The sequence below is a fragment of the Bemisia tabaci genome, chromosome 1 (assembly GCF_918797505.1).
Source record: "Bemisia tabaci chromosome 1, PGI_BMITA_v3".
Lineage (NCBI taxonomy): Eukaryota > Metazoa > Arthropoda > Insecta > Hemiptera > Aleyrodidae > Bemisia > Bemisia tabaci.
The window spans coordinates 67,430,134-67,451,848 of NC_092793.1; the positions used below are offsets into that span (position 1 = coordinate 67,430,134).

At 40.0% G+C, this 21,715-nt stretch overlaps 2 protein-coding genes across 11 annotated transcripts; one reads left to right on the top strand and one right to left on the bottom strand.

Annotated features, from left to right (window-relative positions):
- The first annotated feature begins 204 nt into the window (after positions 1–204).
- Positions 205–12,661, top strand: LOC109031638 (probable salivary secreted peptide). Of its 10 annotated transcripts, none has more exons than XM_072306051.1 (5): positions 206–358; positions 902–1,175; positions 3,570–3,899; positions 5,098–5,299; positions 12,463–12,661. In XM_072306051.1, the coding sequence occupies exons 2-3, from the start codon at positions 997–999 to the stop codon at positions 3,829–3,831; spliced, it is 441 nt and encodes a 146-aa protein (XP_072162152.1). In that variant the 5' UTR covers positions 206–358; positions 902–996; the 3' UTR covers positions 3,832–3,899; positions 5,098–5,299; positions 12,463–12,661. The 10 variants fall into 10 exon arrangements, with proteins under 10 accessions (XP_018898813.2, XP_072162153.1, XP_072162152.1 ...); XM_072306049.1 differs by having other exon boundaries at positions 5,184–5,299; XM_072306048.1 differs by lacking the exon at positions 12,463–12,661 and adding an exon at positions 9,452–9,482 and having other exon boundaries at positions 5,184–5,299.
- On the bottom strand, positions 11,965–17,212 carry LOC109031596 (protein-L-histidine N-pros-methyltransferase). Its single transcript, XM_072295874.1, has 4 exons — positions 17,208–17,212; positions 14,922–15,131; positions 13,717–13,892; positions 11,965–12,167 (listed from the first exon to the last, which is right to left on the bottom strand). The coding sequence occupies exons 1-4, from the start codon at positions 17,210–17,212 to the stop codon at positions 11,965–11,967; spliced, it is 594 nt and encodes a 197-aa protein (XP_072151975.1).
- Between the last annotated feature and the right edge of the window lie 4,503 nt (positions 17,213–21,715).

Genomic DNA, 21,715 nt, shown 5'->3' on the forward strand with positions numbered 1-21,715 from the left:
AATTCATTAGAATTTGAAAGTCTCGAAGATTTTCCTGGTGCATTAGTTGCTTGTGACCCGATGATGGATTCATAAAAAAAAGTTTGTCGACCTCTTTGAATTTTTAACCACCTACTTTTAGATTTGAGTGCGTCTCGCATATTTTACCCGCACCTCCCTTCACCCAAGACAATATAGTTCGTCCAAAACTGAGAGGAGATAATGATCAACGGAATCACTGTTTATTTGAAGTTGTCATGGGTTAGTGGAAACTTGATACGAGCAAGTACTGATAAAATTCTGCTGTAAAACATAGTTTCAGTTCAAGTTTTGAGGTGGTAGAGAGAGAGTGATGGTAATAAATCTTATTATTAAGAAGGTATGTGATATGTGAATTTTTACATTTTTGCTTGTCAGTGTTTTGAGTGATTATTCTTTAAGCTCCTTACTTCAAGCAAACGTGCAATAATTTTAAAAAAATTAGATGGATGGGCAAATCAGATGTGAAGTATTACGTGAGTCGCATAATAGTAAATTATTCGTTCTTCAACAGTTTGTTTTTAAAATAAGATATGATGGAGGAAGTAAAATATTCCACTCTCCTCGTTTATAAGCAGTATTCTGAGAATATGCTGGGAATATTCTTAAATTGATTCAGAAGATAATGGAAATATCCTGAGAATATTCCCGGGGCAATTTTAATTTAAAAAAAAAAACCCTGGGAAAGTTCTACCTACGTCATACAAATAAATGGAAATAATCGTGGAATATTCTGAGCAGATGATTTGTATAATGTACTGAATGGCCCAGCATGTTCTTAGCGTGCGGTGTAAGACAATCCTTTAAATATTTGCCGAACATTAAAATCTGTTAACATGTTGATGGGATATTCTTAGGATGATTTTTCCACATTTTTCTTTAGGTCTCAAACAACCTCTGATGTCTTCGACACCATAATGACTTCCTGACACCATACTTCAATATTTCATGTATTTTTGACCGAGGTGGAATCCGAAAATGTCCGGATATTGGAGCAAACTACCCCTTTTCACTTTGGCCGTTTGGTGTCTAGTAGCAGCCGAAGAGTTCACTGATAACATCCAAGAACACGAGTGGGGTCCACCACCACCCTCTAAGCGCAAGATCTCGTTGAATAATAATTCACTTTTTCTCGGAGAAAGGAGGTCTGATGATGAGTAGGTACCTAGCTGGATTCTGTAAGAAATATAGGTTCCTGAATGAAGCCGTTCTTTTTTTTTTAAAAAAAAAAACAAACAAAACAAACAAATAAAAACAGGAAATACTTGCTCAATCTGGGTTAAGAATAATATTTTTGGCTTCCACTTTGGATTTCAAACATTTGATTCAATATTTTAACATTTGGTGTCGAAGTCAAAGAGGTGTGTGAAAAAAACGGCCAAAAATGCCTCAAGGCATTTTCGAATTTTGATCACTTGGGGTGATACAGTAGCTTCCGAGACGCCCAAAACCGGTCGCCGTTTTGCTTAGAAGCGCCGGGTTGCGACGTTGCCATTTTTTAAAGTGGAAACCTTTAACAATTCATATCTCCGCCGCATCTCAACCGATTTCAATGAACTTTTTTTTAAAATGTTCCTCTTAAATAGAGCTTTCTAGTGATGTATTGTTTTCTGGGGTTTACTTGGCTTTAAGTGGCACTTACGCGGTTTTAGCAGTTTTTGATAGACACAAAAATTTAGTTTTTATTTTCCCACGATCGTGGAATCGACGGAATCTAAACAAAAACCAGTCTAAATGAAAGTTCAGATTCTCACCTTTCTAACGAGCACAAGATCATCCCGGGGAAACGTTTAGTTTCCGAGATATGACCGCTCAAAGTTGGTCACATGCGCTTTTGCGCAATGTGAATGCGTCTTATCACTGAGTCATTCGCGAACTAGGGGTCCCTAATGTTCAATTTACGTTGAAATAATTACACAGAACAGTAAGGTGTACAACACGAGCCGTATTTTCACCTTCGGCTGCCGATGTGCGACGTTGCCATTTTTTGAAGTGAAAACTCTTAAAAATGCATAACTCCGCTGCATTTCAACCGATTTCAATGAACTTTTTTTTAAAATTTTCCTCTTAAATAGAGCTATCTAATGGCATTTAGGTTTCTGGATTTTATTTAACTTGGGGAGGCACTTAGGTCGTTTATAAGATTCTTTGCAGAGATTTTTCATACAAAAAATAGTGTTGCTATTTTTTTTCTTTCTTTTTTTCTTTTTTTTCCCGCGGGTTGTGGGAGGGTTTGAAATGGCAAAATTTAAAAGAAAGAACTTTTAAAAAAGGGATTCTTTTAATCACTATTCTAACGTGTACAAATATTGAAAGCGACGCTCTCATTGTACAAGAGAAGGTGGTGTTGCTAATTTACCAAGATTTTTGCATTATACTTTAAGCGATGGTGATTTTCCGATCTAGTTTGAATGTTAAAAAGAATCGGGGGAAATACAGACCCCCTTCCGAAAAAAAAGAAAAAAAGAAAGAAAAAAAATAGCAACACTATTTTTTGTATGAAAAATCTCTGCAAAGAATCATATAAACGACCTAAGTGCCTCCCCAAGTTAAATAAAATCCAGAAACCTAAATGCCATTAGATAGCTCTATTTAAGAGGAAAATTTTAAAAAAAAGTTCATTGAAATCGGTTGAAATGCAGCGGAGTTATGCATTTTTAAGAGTTTTCACTTCAAAAAATGGCAACGTCGCACATCGGCAGCCGAAGGTGAAAATACGGCTCGTGTTGTACACCTTACTGTTCTGTGTAATTATTTCAACGTAAATTGAACATTAGGGACCCCTAGTTCGCGAATGACTCAGTGATAAGACGCATTCACATTGCGCAAAAGCGCATGTGACCAACTTTGAGCGGTCATATCTCGGAAACTAAACGTTTCCCCGGGATGATCTTGTGCTCGTTAGAAAGGTGAGAATCTGAACTTTCATTTAGACTGGTTTTTGTTTAGATTCCGTCGATTCCACGATCGTGGGAAAATAAAAACTAAATTTTTGTGTCTATCAAAAACTGCTAAAACCGCGTAAGTGCCACTTAAAGCCAAGTAAACCCCAGAAAACAATACATCACTAGAAAGCTCTATTTAAGAGGAACATTTTAAAAAAAAGTTCATTGAAATCGGTTGAGATGCGGCGGAGATATGAATTGTTAAAGGTTTCCACTTTAAAAAATGGCAACGTCGCAACCCGGCGCTTCTAAGCAAAACGGCGACCGGTTTTGGGCGTCTCGGAAGCTACTGTATCACCCCAAGTGATCAAAATTCGAAAATGCCTTGAGGCATTTTTGGCCGTTTTTTCACACACCTCTTTTTCAGATCGTTCACCACACCAAGAAACAAGTGAAGTTGATTTAACATTCTGGATGTAAAAAAAAGTGTGCGAGAACTTATAAACTGCTAAATTACCTGCCAGAGCAGTTTGTTTTACATCTTGGCATTACTGAAGTAACTGCCGTAGCGGGCAATTCAGTATTTTCCAAGTTCTCGCACACTTTTTTACATCCAGAATGTTAAATCAACTTCACTTTTTTACCGGTGCATTTATTTTGTTTCAGGGTGATATTCGAGACGGAAGTAGATTTAAAAGGCGAGCCTGAAAAAGTACTAGAACACACGGTCAGCTTCCCGAAATGGGGTTTTACGAATGATAAGATTATCAACTTCATATCGATCATCGACGTCAATCTGTGGGAGGAGGGCGGGAAAGCGACGATTACTAGTGGAGGCGTCAACGCGACACACGTAACGATTCACTTGAGATCGCAGCCAGGGAGACACCTCGATTTCCAGATCGTCGTCCGCGGAAGAAAATCCTAGGAAGCACTGACGTCTCTAGTCGTCAAATCGATGGATGTATCGTAAAACGTCGTAGAGATAGTGAACAGGTAAATAAATTGGGAACAAAACCATCTAAAAACATCCGATTCAACCCTAGTCCGATCGTGCTCAGCAGTGGCGTGGCGTGTTTTGCGATATATAGATTGATCTGTCTTTTAAACCTATATAGAAGGATCGATAAACGGGGTGTCCACAATGGACACTTAAATAATCAATTCTTTACCACCGCTCCAATCAAACTCCGTGTCAGCTCATTTTGACCCTACTTGGGACTTCGCGTATAAAAAAGGTCTTGGGCATCTAAGGGTTAAGCACTGAACCTTCGATCAAAATGATTTTCAACAGCTGCCGACCGCACTGTTTTTGACGCAATGCGTGAAGTATTCATGCAGTCTTGTAGGCGCTATGCGTTTCACGCCAACCGCTGCTGACCACGTTTGACGCAATGCGTGAAGTATTCATGGAGTCTTGTAGGCGCTAATATGTGTTCCATGCTGATCGGTGCGCCGATAGGGCTTCTCCTTTCCATCTCAAGTTCTCGTCATCATCGCTCTCTGCGCCACGCCGCCGCCGCTCCAGGCAAAATTGCGTGTTTGGTTGCTCTCTTAAGTAGACCAATGAAAAGTGCTATCTCTTGTATCACCGAAGGACGAACAAATTGGACTCTTAGGACTCAATTTTTAATTCTCAGGAAATGAGAGATTTTGTCGCCTTTTCTCGTTTGTAATTTTTTTTTTTGATACCTACATTAGAAAAAATTGCAAAATTTGACGCCCCCTAAATTTGCCGCCATGGGCCGCGGCCCATGTGGCCACCGCCTAAATCCGATCCTGGAAATGCGTGTTTGAAGTTTCGAAATTACGTGGATCCTTATGGCGGAGAGCAATTTCAAACTGAATTTTTGATGCTTAAAAATTGGAATTTGGGGGCCAATTTTTCTCAAAATGTGCATTAAGACTAGTTGTACTTGAAATTAATAATGACTCAATTTTTTAGAAACTGCTTTTATGCGCCTTGTCCTCCAAGTCCCTCAATTCGACTTATAATCGAGTAGTACTTTATATTATAGACTTAAGCTGCGCGAAAGTTGGGCATTTTTTATAGCGAGATCTATCCATCTTCACGTCTTCATCGGTGGGAACCATTGATCAGCGATCGTATAACAAAGTAAACATTCTTGCCTCAACTTATACGGTCGACCGCGAACTACCGATCAACTTCGGGCCTGATTCATGTTGATTTCAGTCAAGTACACGGAAAGAGGAGATCATTCAACTAAATGGGAAGTAACAGAAGGAGTCCAAACATTGAATCACACCTTCTGATTTCAGCGAAGCATGTTGGTTTTGACGGCTCTTTTTTGTTCCGCCCTCCTCTTAATTGATGAACCACCACCGGACAAACCAAAGGGCACGATGCTGGTCGGCGAACATAAAAAGGGAGATCAGTAAGAAAATTTCATTTTTACGGTATCAACCATAGGTGCTTCACTCCATTGATTTGTTACCGGCAAACCTTAATTTTAAGCCAGACCTAGGTATGCCTAGAAATCGGCATTACGCAACCATGAGAAAATAGATTTAGACCTTACGAAACCGAGGTGAAACCTGTTATATTGTTGATTTTATCACGCCAGTCCTTGTTCTCTGGTAAGTTAGGATACCCCTGGTAAAAATTGGCAGTAGAATCTGTGTTCCAAAATACCATAGACCTACGGCCGGGTGTAAGATTTCCAATAGCTTCTTTAGCCGGCTACACGATTTCTTATAGCCTTTTATAGCCGAATTAAGCAACTCACAGTCAGGCGATAAAGTGTATGCTAAACGTTACTAATTACGGATGCTAGGACTTAGTGAGTTTTTGGACCACTGCTCTCTTTTTGGGCCGTAGTATCTTGATTTATTTTGTGAGGAAAGCTCCGTACTTTTGATGGATGCCTGCCATTCCTAATATATTAGAGCGCCTTCAGTTTCGTATGATACTGTGCAATACCTCCGGTGTGAAATAGTTGCTTCAAGCGCCGTGGCACGCTGCGGTGCGGCAGGCGGGCAGCCAGCGCGAAAGGCGCATTGGCGCCTACAAACCTAACAGGGATACTTCACGCGTTGCGCAATGCGTGAAGTATCCCTGTTAGGTTTGTAGGCGCCAGTGCGTCGCCGCTCCGCTTTGTGTTAGGTTCTAATATTTAATCTAGCGGAGCCAGCGTTATTCAACTCATGATTTTGAAATGTTTGCACATCCTGTATGGATTATTCTCGTTTTAATTGATGAAAAAAATATGTATTAAAGGAATGTATGGGATGTAATGTAAGGATGTAAGGAATTAAAGGAATGTTTGTATTAAAGGAATGGATATGTATGTGTGCTTTATCGTTAAAGGAAAATATAACGTGTGTTTTGTAAATATTAAGGTGGTTCCGTATGAAACTTAATGATTTCCTAAGCTCACGAATTTCTACACAATTTCTTATAGCCTTTTATAATCGATGGCGAAAAAGCAACAGCCAGGCGATAAAGTGTAAAGCCCGGATATAGGAACTATAGCCCGGCTGCATAATTTTTTATCGCTTCGTATAGCCCGGCCGTATGATTTTCTCCGCATTCTACAGCCAGCTATATGATTTTCTGTAGCCCTCTTTAGCCGGCTATAAGAATTCCTATGGTATTTTGAAACGTAGCTCTTATCGCCAATTTTTACCAGGGACGTTGGGCACGTTACGTTTAAAGAAGTTAATGAGTCGAACTAAAGTATGAGTTTTTGGTGGTTAATACCTACAGGATTAATAGTTCGGATCGGAGCAATTTTCGAGAACTACTATCAGTAAAATCCACGATCGAAGACCTTCAGTTGGTAAATTTATGTTCAGTGAACTGATGGTTCAGGTGCAGAAGTATTGACCATTTAGGACATGGAAAATTGCTTTTTTCCCATCTTCTTTTCGAGTTTCTTAACATCGTACCTCCATCCATGTATCCACGATGAACACATTTTCTCCGATCGCTGCACATGCATCGCTGATAAAACCTAGGGGAAGCAAATCATGATGATGGCTATCACGATTAATGACGTTAGCAACCACACTGGAAAAAAAAAACACATTGGATCTGGAGTCCAGACTCTTAAAAACATCGACAAGAATAAGTACTCTTGATTCAATCAGAATTTAGCTTGAATCAAGAACCAAGCCTCTTAATTTAAGCGGATTTCGTTTTGATTCAAGCAAAAATCCGATTGAATCAAGAGTATTTTTTCTTGTCAATGTTTTCATGAGTCTGGACTCTAGATCCAATGTGTTTTTTTTTCCAGTGCATACTTCCTGGCTTCCAAAGAACGTTACTCCGTCAATACTTGACAAAGACGCTTGGCTTTGGTCAGGTTTAATTATTTTTCGTTTATCCACAAGCCGCGATCAACCAAACCGCTTCTGTGGCACACGCAACTTGTCACCCGGCTGACATAAGGACGTAACTGCACTCTGCAATGAGCCCTGTCATCCATACAATTCAGTGCTTTTTAAGGCTCATCTCAATGTGTACTTACGCCCATATGTCAGCCGGGTGACTAACTGATCCGTTGCTGTACACCGACGAGCTAGATCATCACGTAGATTTAATTAAATTTGCCGACACGAGTCAATCTTGATGCCGCAATTTTCCGCGAGCCTCTTCATGACCGTTTGAAGGCAACATATCCCAAGTAGCATTTTTCAGCGGAAAAATCGCGATATATTGCGATTTTATCGGCGATAAAATCGCTAGGATCATCAACATCTGAGCGATTATCCTCGATCTTGTTGCAATAAAATCGCGATTTTATCGCCCGGCAATTTATCGCGATATAATCGCAACAAAAATTGCAATGTATGGCGATTTAATCTTGATTTTATCGACGAAAATTGATCGCGATTTTATTGAACAAACAAATGCGATGCATAGCGATTTAATCGCCATAAATCGCAATTTTTTATTCGATAATATTGCGATAAATTGCCACCGATATAATCGCGATAATCAACCGATAAAATCGCTATTTATCGTGATCACTGCTACTTGGGGTTTGAAGGCAACATATCATAGTGAACAGAAGGCATGCTTCCATGGAAGTGAGCGGTTTATGAAAAGTTGTGTCGAAAAATTGGGATTTCAAACTTCGATAATCAAGTTTTTACGGATCCCTGCCTTTTTTATTAATTCATTTTCTGGAAACTTTCTGGCGGTTTGACAATTTGGCACGTTTTCTTAGCCATATTGTTTGCATAAAACTCTTCTACGCTAGGCTATACTATTTGTGTGGTTATGGGCATTTTTGAGGATGATCGAATTAATTAAAGGATGTCGCCATTGCAAGCAAAACCAGGGCAATTGAAATGGAGTTTTGGTGAAGGTCTCCTGAAATTTCGAGAAGAGAGCGTGCATTCGAAATAAAAAGTGCGTGAAATAATGGGAGTTGAGAATGAGATCTTGCACGACATCGGGTCGAAGCAGTAGATCGTATTCGATAGTGGTTCGATGTAAGTATTGTTTGGTTCCAAACATTAGAACATGACCTCAAACAGACATTTTAGGATTTAAGTTGGAAAAGCTGAAAATGAGAAAATTCCTAACGATTTCACTCTTTATTACCATTTTGTACTCATAAGTTTCAAAAATCGATCAGAAAAAACCTGTCCCCGCAGATTACTTCATGGACTTTTGAGGCTATGTTCCCATTTTGAACCAATCGATAATCGATACGATCTCACCTCTTTGATGTATCGAAAACGATCCGTTGGCCTAGTATGGACGATCGGTTACCCAAGTAGGTTTCAATTGGGTACCTCCCGAGAAGAGACAGTGTAGACGTGCCGTAGAAGGTTGGCGACACGGAGTGGAGGAGAAATCAGATGGTGTCAATGGACCACTAGACAAGGTACGAATTTAAGCGATCTGATACATGTTTCATAACCAGAATTTCACGTAGAAAACGACCCACACAACGAAAATTACTGAAACCAATTCCTATCGAAGGTATTAACGTTTTTATTTCACAGTGGTCACGAGGAATTTTAACTGTCCGCTCACAAGAAACTCAAAGCTCTACGTGAGTCAAATCGCCCACTACAACGGTTTCAGCAAGCTTCTCAATCGAGCAATGTTCATTTCCCGCCATGTGTTGTTCAAACTATTAGCAATTTGCTATAACTGAGCCAAAGTGTCAAGATTGAGGTTGCCAGATTTTTATATCGCAGAGACTGTCATGATACCGTTTAGCGCGCTATGTGAATCACGTGGAGCATTGAGTTTTCAAGAGTGGGTGGTTTGAATTCACGCATCAAGAATCATTAAATATCTTCGTAAGGAGTTGATTTCGGTAATTTTCGTTGTGTGCATCGTGTTTTACGTAAAATGTTGGTTAAGAAACATGTATCAGAATGCTGAAATTCGTACCTTATCTAATGGTCCATTGCCTGATAAACTTAGAGGAGGATTAAGGGGCAAACACAATTGGACGCCACAGAACGCGAAACTGCGCTGTAAGAGCGGCTGTATGCATGTGTACACATCACTTTTGCAATTCGTGCTTATCACTTTTGCCACTAATCATTTGTTTCCGTTACAGAGTCCTTTTTATGATGGACATACGAAAAAAAGCGACCGAAGGCGTTATTTTGACACAGTACGTCCACTATCCTCCTCCGAATGTTTTCCGGAACCAAACGATCAACCTAATTGCAGTTCTCAGCAATTCCAAGAATTTCAAAGGCGGTTATCCCACAATTATTTCTGGAGGAGTTGGCTTTACGCATGTATCCATTCGCCTCCAATCAGAGAAAAGTGGGCCCATTGACTACTTGGTCGGGGTTTATGGACAATGATTTAATTATAAAAAATATTTTGAAAATAATAACTGAGCCCACTGATTATAACGAAGGTGCGATATTCAACATTAAAAAAATGCTGGGTAAAAGTCTGACATTGTTTTATATATATATATATATATAAGATATATATATTAACAACTGACATTATTTTAGAACTGTCCACGAATTACGTCGGTCAGCCACTTTCTGATTCCTTTTCCTCCCTCTGTGGATACTTTAAGGTCATTTAAAAATTTCGTTCGACAGAGGGAGCTCCGTCCCCAGTTTGTGGGATGAAAATAAAAGAAAGTTAAAATAATTTTACTCATTTCTAACTCCTGTTTTGTTCGGAAATTATAGAACAACAAAAGTTTTCAATGTAAGAGGTAAGGATTGACAACCAACTTCTTTCGTCGGTTACCAAGGTACCTATCATGCACCTTTGAACTCGACACCTCCTTTTTCATCTGTTCCCCGACATAATTTATGGCCGCGCCCTTCAAGATTGGTTTTGAAAATCATTTAATAAGCTTATACTTGCACTAATGCACTAAGTCGATTACATCCGACTTTGTCATGAGAACCGTATTGCGTAGGGAGTAAAAGAAAAGCTGTTTCATCCATTCAGAGGAGGAAATAAGTGAAATGAAGCTGTGGCGCGGCGCGGCGTTCTTACTGACTTCCAAACTGAATGGCTCAGGAGCAAAAAGCGCCTTCAAATCCACTCGATACCAAAACGTGCTCGTGATCAAGCCTGATGGTAGTACAATGCAATGACGGTACTTAGGTGCTTGCATGTGTTTCTTGCGTATTGAAAAGCACGGCATCAGCTTCAGGAAAACTGGACTCATATCTTTGATATAGAATTTCAAATCGATAAAACTTTAATAAAAGGCGAAAAGTAAATCTCACCTTGGTGCAATTGCGGAAATTACACGGGGCTAAACACTAGTAGAGGTATCTCTCTCAGAGTGGATCTGTGTTGTACACGAAAGACGCAAATAAATTACAGGGATTTCCGGAGGCAACATGTTTCTAAATTAATGTACGTGACTCTACATCGGGAACTAAAAGGAAGAAGAATGAGTATTTATTTTACCGATAGCTACGTTTTTTTTTTTTTTTTTTTTTTTTCTCGCTCCAAATAGATAGTTCAGTTAAATTTAATTTTGTATTAATGGCACAATAGGAAAATAATATGTTTCAATAATTTTCCCCACATAGACAGGTCGAGGAATTCACAACAGAATATAATTGAAATTAAATTGTTTATTTATAAAAACAAATTGTATAAAAATGCACAATATGAGGCAAATCAACAAATAAGATGAGGAGAAAAGGGAAACAAAAAAGATTGTTTGATAATACTGCTACCAGTGATTGATAAATAGAAGAAGAAGAAGAAAGAAGATTGAGTCATTATTCTAACCGATAGCTGAGGTTTTTTAACATCTATCTCCAAAAATTTCAGTTAAATTTAATTTTTTATATAATGACACAATAGGAAAATAATATGTTTCAATAATTTTCCCCACATAGCGACAGATCGAGGAATGCACAACAGAATATGATTGAAATTAAATTGTTTATATTTATGAAAACAAATTGTATAAAAATGCATAACATGAAGCAACCAACAAATAAAATGAGAAGGGATGAGAAATATGTAAACTTAAACTTCCATACTTAAGTTTTTTGTTTCAAATTGAATACATGTCTGTGGATAACTTGAGATATTATAGTTTATCATTGTCAGGCTAAATGTTCAGCACTATTCCTTACACTTAATCGGTATATGTTCCATTATTTAAGATGTAAAAGTTTCTCGTTTAGCGATTTCATTGTTGTGACATTCACCCGATTCCTACAGCACAGGACATTTATGAAAAGATCTTTAACGTGTATTTTTTAAGATGGATATTTTAAGGCTAAGTCATTTTTCCACGAGCATTTGCTCTTACAGCGTTTTTACCCGTTCTATGAAAGAAGATCCGATGTGATGTCAAGTTCAGTCTCATCGACATATCTATGTGTACGTGTACTATATTAAAAACGTCCTTAAAAATAGTTGTTTCTACAAAACTCGTTGGAATGTTTTTCTGAGCCCAATTCTGAAAAGTTAAACATAGACCCTATTTCAAACAAAGAGGAGAAGAAGAAGAAGAAGAAGAGAAGAAGTGGGAGAGGAGCAGGAGGAAGGAGAAAATAAAGAAGAAGAAACTTCTGTAATCGCCGGAAAATAAATCATCATAAATAAAATTGCCATATTCCGTCATGAGGTAGGCGCAATGAGGAAAATATAATCATCAAGCCAGTAATAAGCTTGCTCTATATCTCCCTCGGAAATGTACGGCATTTTGGTCCACCGCCAAATTTTTAAGTCAAGAGATGAGAGGAAGGCAGCAAAACCATTGATCTGCTCTTCTGCGGTGTCACCTTCGAGGGGCAGTCTTTCACTAGGCGCAAAGGATTTACCTGAAAAAGAACCGATTTAAATTGTTGAGAACAGTTGAATCGCTTGCTTCGAGAAGGGTATGAAGAGGAACGGAGAAAAAACGGGTTCAAGGGTTTTTCTCTCTCTTAAATTTTTGCGTGAAAAATAAACTTTGAGTCCAAAATTTGAAATCGGAGAATTATTTGCGGGCTTTGATTTTTTGTCAGAGGAATGTGATAGATACACGCGTTGAGCTGAAAAACACTCGTAACTCATTTTTCCCGAAAAGTGCTTCTTTCTGTCATACTCATAATCCAACTTCTCTCCCTCTTTCAGGACTCCATAAACAACAATTTGAATTTTGAAGCTATGAAATTGCCAAGTCAGTGATTTGAAGGAGAGCTTTGGAAATACATCCTCCACTCGAGTTTGTAAAGCATCGCAAATGGAGGAATCTGATGAATGGGTCACATATTCTTTCGGTCATTCAATTTATGAAGCAGTGAAAATTTAAATAGCACGACACGATTACAGTCATTTCTCAGTTTTTAGGTCAACTCTTCCCCCCCCCCCCCCCCCCAGTTAAACATTTGCAATTCACCAATAGGTAGAATGCCTGGAGGAGGCAGAGTGTAGACATAATTTCACGAATCACGAAAGCTTTTGAGCCCCAAAAGGGCAGCCAACCTGATGAATCAGAAATTTTTCGTTCGCCCAGATCTTATTTATTTTTGCTAACATTTCCGCTTGAATCATGAGGACACGATTCTGCGGTTGGCAAAACTGAACCGCCATTCTTAAAACAACTTAAGCGGCAGAAGACCAAAAATTAAGTTTTTGGTGCTTCGGTATTGCTCAGGTATAGATGCATCTTTCTGCAAAATGGTAAGCAGAAAAACGGATTTTCGAGGCTTGAAAAACATATGGACAGTCCAGTCATTCTCAAAAAGACTTTGGTCTCTCAAAATATTCTCTCAGAAAATTCTTGAGTTCTTCGCCATAAAACAAAATTTCGCAATCTGCAAAAATTTCACTATTTGCCTACACTGAAAAAAAATTCGCGGCGTTTTTACCAAGGTCCGTTGGTACCTTTATCATCTCACTTTTTTTTACCAATTATTGGTAATTTTACCAAGACAGACTGGTAAGCTTACCTAAAACCGGTATTTTTACTTTTTTTCAGACACGAATACCACTTTTATTGGTAATCAATTCCCGGTAACTTTGCCATTTTATCTCGGTAATTCTACCACAGTCGATAAAAAATATTGGTGTTTTTACCGAGGTCCAGTAAAATTACCGAGAAAGTTCAATAATTTTACCGAGATTTTCGGTAAAATTACCAATTCCATAAATGGTAATTTTACAAAGAAAAAACTGGGATCAAATAGAACCCTGAATTCTTGGTAATTTTACCCTTTTCTCAGCAAATACACCAATATTTTTTTTTCAGTGTAGGCATTTGATAAAGTGCCTGATTAGACTATTCGCCTTCGACAGATCGACTAAATGCGAAATTTGTGATTTTTTCCATATGCAAAACGGCTCTTGAAAGGAGCAAGGACGGAGACATGGGAATGGTATACTAACTTGTTTCTACGTATGGAATGTAAGGGAGGACGAGGGCGATAATGAGGACGCCGCCGGGGTTGAGGGCCCGTTTCATCTGCTCGAGGAGCGAGAGCGGGGAGTCGCATCGATCCAGGACGTTCAAACAGGTGACGACGTCGAACTTGTGCCCGGCCCAGTCCGTCAGCTCCAGCACTCTGCATCCCCAAAAGTAACCGACTTACAAATTCAACTCGAAAATAAAATTCACCTCCAAACCTTTTCATTCATAACCTCCTGAGGGGCCGTTCAAGAATTACGGAACGCACTTTTCCGATTTTTATTCCCCCTCCCCCTTGAAATGCACCCCCATTTTAAATTACGTGACACTGGCTTTACCCCACCCTCCCCAATTTTTAAAGAAATGGCGGGATTTTCAATTTTAGCACGTTTTTATAAACTCCCTCCCTTTTCCCCCTTGAAACGCACCCGTAGCGCAGCCCTACACCCCCCATCTTGAATTACGTGCCACTGGCCTTACCCCTCCCTCCCCAATACTTAAAGAAAGGGCTGGATTTTATTGAAAATCCAGCCCTTTAAAAAAAAAAGATATACATAAGCCAAATTATAAATAAGTAAAATGTTTAAAATTTAAAAAATCTTAACAATAAAAATTTAAATTTCTGTTAAAAACTAGGATTAGGAACCCTACTATTTAGAATTAAAGGGTAAAAAATAACATATAAAATTGTTTAGCACGTTTTTCGACACCCCCCCCCCCCCCGGCGCAGATTTGTACGTACCGCTGGCTCAACCCCCTCCCCCTCGTGCGTCATGTAATACTTGAACGACCCCTAAGTTCCCGAGGCAAGATGTCTAGCCTTTATTTTAGTGGCGCTAGAGACCCGGTGGCAAATAGACTCTTCATTTAAAGCAATTTTTTTCATTTTTTTTTTTTTTTTTTTTTTTTTTTTTTTTTTTTTTTTTTTTTTTATAAAACTACGGAACGTCATTTTTTGAGCATTCCGGTAATTTTTCTCCTCTACGTAAAGAATATTCTATGAAAATTTCACGTCAAGTGGTTTGGCCTCCTTTTAAAAAATAAAATAGGAGTGGAGATTTCGAAACGCAGCAACCGAGATGCGCATCTCTGCAGTTTTACCGTCGATATGTATTTTTACAAAACTCTCGATGTAAACATGACTAGTCTGCGTAACGCTATGGAAATATGGGTGGGAAAAACATACCGGAACTGTTTCTTAGCCAAGGCCCATCTCATGGGTGGAGATATCTCCGTGGCGCTGACTTGCTCGAAGAAGGGAGCCATCCTCTCTGTTGTGGCTCCATCTCCTGCGCCGATATCCAACAAAGAACCGAATTTTGCATCCGACGTGATGTTCAATAGTTTTTTAAAGTGTTCCGTCGAAAACACGAACATGGAGCCGCGGCCAAGGAGACTGAAACAAAAAACAAAAACTCTTGTTTTTACTGGAAATTTTAAGAGAGCTACCTGTATCATAAATGGATCGGATTAAGCAAAAAGGAACCAGCGCAATTGCAGTGTAGTAAAAATGTTGCTTCTTCATAATTATGTAAAAAAAATTCTCAGAACAGCAAATTTTTTTTCTTCCCGCCAAAAAGTTTGTCAATTTTACAGGAAAGTGATTGTGGAAAATTTAACACTGCACATAGACACATTGAATATTTTTGAAAGAAAATAAGAAGTTGCGCAGTATTGAAAACACTGTATTGGCGCTGATTCCTTTTTGCTAAATGGACTGAGTTAAGCAGAAAGGAACCAACCCACATTTTGGAAATAATTGAGTTATGAGTGGTTTTGAACTCAACCACTGCTCTACTTTCTATCGCCAAAAATTCAAAGTTTTTGTTGGAGCAAATTTTGCAGAAATTGAACTAGAAGTTTATCTTTTACATTGAGTCTTATGCAGGAGCCAAACTTCAAACCTCTTTTCCTCGGTTCGATCCCGATGTGGCTTGGTTCCTTTCTGTTTAACTCCGTCCAAATGTGATCCAAAAGTGACTGCCCACGGAAGATGAGGAAAGAGTGCTTTGCAAATTGTTTGAATCGTTTTTAAAAAACGAAGTTGTGTGTTTCTTAGAAGTTCCACTCATTGAAAATATTTATGCGTATGCGCATGGAAATGTTCGGTCAGACTATCTAACAACAGAGTAAGAACTGTTCCCGTGGAGGAAATATCACATGAAGGGGGTTGTTATTACTTGCAAAAATAAGAATAAGAGAATTTTTGCTATAATCTAGAGGATGCTTCTTCAACCGGGAAAGCTTTCAATCAAGTATTGCCGGGGTAAAAATTTATTTCTTTGACTAAACCACGACCGAAAACAAGTTAATGTCCTCAGCTTTCGGTTAAAGAAACCAATTAAGACGTTCAAAGATAGAAATTCTCGGCTTCAGCGGCAAAAACTAGATAAAAATAATTCCACTTGCTACCTGAGAAAATTATTTGTCCCCGCCTTTCCGACGGAATACTATCAGGAATGTCAGGAGAGCTTTACGAGGTGGTATACGAGCATAAGGGGGCATTTGTCCCGAAGAACTTCAATATTAGGAACAGAGGGAAAAGTTTGATAGGCATAGAGTACATGGATTCCCATGTATTCTGAGTTTTTGAATCCTAAAATTATCTTAGTTTATCCCATTCATGCACAGATTTCCCAGAAAATTGAATTTTCTCTGCGGAAAAGCACGGTTTTAAGGAAAATTCTGAGTTTCCTGAAAAAAAAAAACCCGCATTGATACAGACGAGCGTCGGTCATTTCCGGAATCAACGTTAAAAATATACTCACGATCAGTTATCAACTTTTTGACTTATCAACTTTTGCTGACCAGTTTTATACTTAGACACTTGTGTCTTATAGGACAGATTAGAAATAAAGTCCTACCAAGTATCAATTTATTTCAACGAAAAAAAGCGAAATGGAAAAAATAGAAAATAAGAAAAGAGAAGAAAAAGAAAGTGAAATATTCAATACATTTAGTTGGATTCTGGGAATAGAACCCGTTGAAGATTTTGCATGACAGAGAGCGTTGCGCGAATTTTCTGTCGCGCTGTAGCTAGACTGAGATAGACTCGTCTAGAGAAAATGCATACGATCAACTGATAATATATGATTGAAAACTCATTTTTAGCGAAGGCTGAGAAAAAAAAGAAAGTCAGAATAGAGGAGATGAAAGACTTTTAAGATGACGTGGGGAGAGGAATGAGACGCGGGGAGGGGGGGGGGTGGGAGGGGGGGCGAAGCGCGGAGCGGAGTGGAAAGGAAGCGAGGGGATCCTTATATTATTTTCGACTGAGTGATGTGTGTATGGTTCGTTTATCACCTATTCCATTTTCTAAGATACGACGGAGAGAAAAAAACATAAAAAGTAAAAAAACAAGGAGGACAGAGAGAGACAGAGGAGAGCGGAGATTGAAATGAAGGGATGTGTGGCGTAGGTAGAGGGGTGTCGGAGGGTAAATCTTATTAAATTGCCCGGGGGTGACTCTCACCCCATCTCGCCCCGTTCCTCCGATTCTTCCTTCATCTACTTTTTTAGTTATTCGGCCCTCATCCCATCCGACTACTACTAAGTTGTGTGCGAGTCAAAAAAAGAAAAAGGAAAAATGGGGGTGGAAGAAAAATCGAAAGAATAAGAAATGTGAATAAAAAGAGATGATTAATACTAAGATATACAAGGGCGGGAATGAGAGGGAAGATATATGTGTTGCCATGGCGACCAACGGGTTTGTACATGAGACGACGTCAGAATGAGTGGGGAGCGCCGGGGCGGGGGTAGGGGGTGTGAGGGTGTTTTTTTAAAGACTTTGTCGCGGCGGCGGCACGGCACACATATACTTTCACACACACACACGTACCTACATAAATAAATTTCATACACACACACACAGGCCCACGCTCTCATAAATATGTATGCTCCCTCGCGTCTTCGTGTGAGTGTATCCATGCGCGCTTTCGCCATAGTTTTTGGAACTTTAATTTATTTTTTCTCCAAAGTGTGAAGAGGAATTTTTGCCTTTATCTCCTGGTCTTGAGTGTGAAATGTGTTTTTTCTTCTCTTTCTGGATTTCCATCTCTTCCATTCGTCAAGCGCTCTCTATCGCGAGTCGTTCTTTTAGTTCGATTTTTACCTAACTGCTCCGCTCCACGCTCGACTCCTACTCGGCAGCGCTCCTTCTCGCGTCCGTCGCGACAGTCGCGTTTATCATGTCGAGAGCACCCGCGAGTCGTTGGGTGCAGACACCCTCCACGATTTTAAGATTTGAATCCTCCCAGAAAACCCCCACTAACTTCCTTCACTTTCCTCCATCTAAAGCTTTTCTTAACGAAGCCCTGTACTTTCTATTGCCGCCGTGAGGATTATAGACGATGAGGACGTGTCCTACTTCAGTTTTATCGCTATTCCACGCCTCAATTACAAAGGTAATCCTTGAGGCAATGAGGTTCTGTCATCTCTTGATTGAAAAGTTCCACAACAGGGTGTCTACAATAATGGGCTGACCAAAAATCAGTACATTTACAGTACTTGTTCGGTACATTCCCAAGAAATACAGTAGCTCCTCAATAGAAAAATTCGGTACTTTTCCAGTACCTCCAATTGACAAAATTCGATCAATTTCGAAAATCTCGATAAAATTTGAATTTCTCGCTCAAAATGCGACAAAAATGACAAAAAATGAAAAAATTCTGGAGCATCTTACAGAATTTCCGGACTTTTTCAGTACTCCCAGGCCGCTCTTAAAAAATCAGTACTACTTCCGGCCTTTCCGGACTCTTAGACATCCTGCACAATAGTACTCTATGGTGATGAGTGCCTTCAATTTATCAGCGATACCACTTCATGGTACGGGGATACGATAAATTGTATCTTTCCGTCGTGGCTAACTCAGAGGGTGATTTCACTGGATCTACATTGAAGTGTGCGCTACAGGCATTTTACCTTTTTCCATTAGTCGATTTCATTATTGAGGAGGGTGAAAATCTTTTGAAACAATTGCATAACTACTTCAAGAAGGTGGGCATAAAAATACGGGTTTGAAAAAAAGCCATTGAGTCTTGTTTTGAATTTTCTTCCGATTTGTTTAAGTTCGAAAAAAGATGATGAAGAAAAAGAAGAAAAACAAAAAGAATAGAGAGAAAAAGTTAAGGGAAGAGGAAGAAGATAACGAATGGCAAGGAGGAGAAACGAAGAAAAAAGAGAAGAAGAAGCAAAAGAATAAATGATAAAAGAGAGGAAAAGAATAGGAGGGAAAAAGGAAAAACAGAAATAGAAGGACAAGGGAAGAATGTTTTCAATCTTCACGCAACTAGGAAGAAGAAAGGAGAGTAAGAAATATGAGGCGAAAGAGTGATGAAGAGAGGCAATAATGAGGAAAAACAATTCTTCGGGGGGTTAACATGGAATGAAGGTGGATAAGAAGAATCGATAGGAAAGGCACAACAAATTATAGACACCTCTTTCAAGTTGGTTGTAAGTTACGTACTAAGTTGAAAAATATTTATCATAAATTAATCGAGTCATGAAAATAAACCGAGAAGTTACCCCATGAATAGGTTCCTATTTTGATTTCATTTGTTCTGGCATTCTTCACCATTTTTTACTATTTTCGAGTCGAAACGTCTCTCCTCTGGGCAGGCCCGCCACATCCCATCTCGGGCCCTGGTACCAATTTTCTGGCCCGGGCCCCTAGCACAGGGGGGGGGGGGGGGGGTGTCCGGGGGGCCTCCCCCGGGAAATTTTTGAAATTTTAAATCTATTTGGACGCATTATGAAGCTCTTATGATGGAGATTTTCCATCAATTTCTGCAGAATAATTACGCCTTTTTGTTTACTTTCAGCACCAAAAACTTTCGAATTGTTGCATTCAAAACATCTATAAATTTTTTTTTGAGGGGGCAGATGATAATTTTCAATTCTATGGGGAGCCGGGCCCCCCTGGACTCCCCTTTCGTACGTCTATGGCAAGGGAGTTAAGCCATTGAAGTCGAGGATGCCCAGAAAGGAGCCTCTCAGCATCCGACAACGGAAGAAAATGAAACACAGTTACTAAAAATATCATTCTACATATACTCAAAATCTTGAAAATCTCTAAAAAAGTAAGAAAAATTTTATAGTGCCCTAGCGTGTTTTTGAAACTTTATTCACCTTTTGCGGAATTTTTAGGGTAATTTTTTCACTTTTCCCTACGAGACAAGGGTTACACATGAATTCGTAATGGTTTGTCACCTGCGTCACGGGCCCCTCCAGGGCCCGGGCCCCGGTACCAAGGACCCAGTATCCCCCCCCCCCCCCTTGTGGCGGGCCTGCCTCTGGGGCTGCTTCTTCGACAAAGAGGACAGGAGGAAAATGGAGCGATTCTATTGGTTGGAACGACTGGTTGTTACGGACTAAGGAGGAAAATGATGGATCGACTGAAGGATCTTACTCACGGCGTAAACCATACAATTACGGGGCCTTCTAAGAAAATGAGCTGTTTCAGGAACGACAATGAATACAACCCTTAGTCTATTACTTGCCTACTTTGTCTATAACAACCACAAGCTTCCACTACACTGGAAAAAAAACTCAGCCGTGGAAGCCGTACTTACGAGCTGCATAGCCATACCGTCCGTTCGGGGCGTAGCAGCCGGAGCAGTCGAAGCTACGGTTCTAGCAACCGGAACGGACGGTATGTCTATATAGCCCGTAACTTTTTTTCAGTGCAATAGGATCCCTCCATTTCCTCGTCGTCTCCTTCGTCTATGGCTTTAATGAGCCAGGAGGGCGGGGAAAAGCCGGGCCTTGGCGGCAGGGACGAACACGTGAAATATCATACGCTGCACATGATACAGGATCCAGGATGGAGGGAAATTTAATTTCCTCGCATCCGCATCCCGCCCCCTCCCCCTCACCGGATCCGTCCTGTACGCATTCCCCGGCGGAAAAGCGCCATACGTGCTCCTATTAATCGCATGCCATGCAATTTCGGATACATTTATAATGCCCCAGATACTCCTTTTCGCCGGCGCCAGCGTGGATTCAGCTGCACCCACCGGATGACTCCTGTGCCGTGCAACGCTAAAACGCCGTAAACGCCATTTTACGTTTTTTTGGAAACAATGTATCATAGCAGAATAACTTGTGTACCTGGCATAATGTTATCATAGAAGTATTTCGCAAATACTATCAAGAGCTTAACCTGAAAATTTGAGGTGCGTGGGTAAAACAGTTTTTATTTTATAAAATGATGAGTTCCAAAAAATGATGGGAAAATCGTGATGGATTTACGGCGTTCTTGCTCAGCACGGCAGTACTGATTAGGGAGGATTTTAAAGTGACGCCACTTATCGTGAGCGGGGGCTAAAGCGTCATATCAGTCCGTCCTAATGGAGGCGAAAGTTACATGGAGGGGGCAGATATTTGTTGGATCCATTCATACAAATTCAATGGGTCAGTTGCGCTGTCACGGAATCGTGTTTTGGTGTTGGATCCTCGTTGTTCACCTAAAAATAATAAGATCCGTCCACACAGCAACTCTCTACGTTCAGTATTAACCGAGATATCGTCCTGTGAAAAGTCGGGTTTTTGACGTCATCCACCGAGGCAGTGACACCCTTGGTCTTTTCATTGGTGACGCACATTTGCACTGGTTACTCAACGTGAAACTCGGATGAATGATATTAGCGCCTGCAAGCCTGTGGGAAGACTTCACGCATTGTGCCAAACAGTGCGGTCGGCGTGGGCTGCATATTAGCGCCTGCAAGGCTGCATGAATACTTCTCGCATTGCGCCAAACGCAGTGCAGTCGGTCAATTGGCGAATGCAAGGTAGAAGAAACCAAGAGTGTCACTACCGCGGTGGATGACGTCAGAAACCCGACTTTTCAAAGGGCTTTCAATCTCGGTTAATACTGAACGTAGAAAAGTGCTGATTAGACAGATATTATTATTTTTAGCTGAGCTACAAGAATCAAACATCAAAACAAGATCAGCGCAACTGACCCATTTGGACACTGAAGCC

Coding starts and splice junctions, on each gene's coding strand:
- LOC109031596 (XM_072295874.1), bottom strand. Junction 13,893..14,921: donor TTGGCTAAGAAACAGTTCCG/GTATGTTTTTCC, acceptor TTGGGGATGCAG/AGTGCTGGAGCTGACGGACT. Junction 12,168..13,716: donor CATTCCATACGTAGAAACAA/GTTAGTATACCA, acceptor GTTCTTTTTCAG/GTAAATCCTTTGCGCCTAGT.
- LOC109031638 (XM_019043268.2), top strand. CDS start 997: ATGTCCGGATATTGGAGCAAACTACCCCTTTTCACTTTGGCCGTTTGG. Junction 1,176..3,569: donor GAAAGGAGGTCTGATGATGA/GTAGGTACCTAG, acceptor ATTTTGTTTCAG/GGTGATATTCGAGACGGAAG.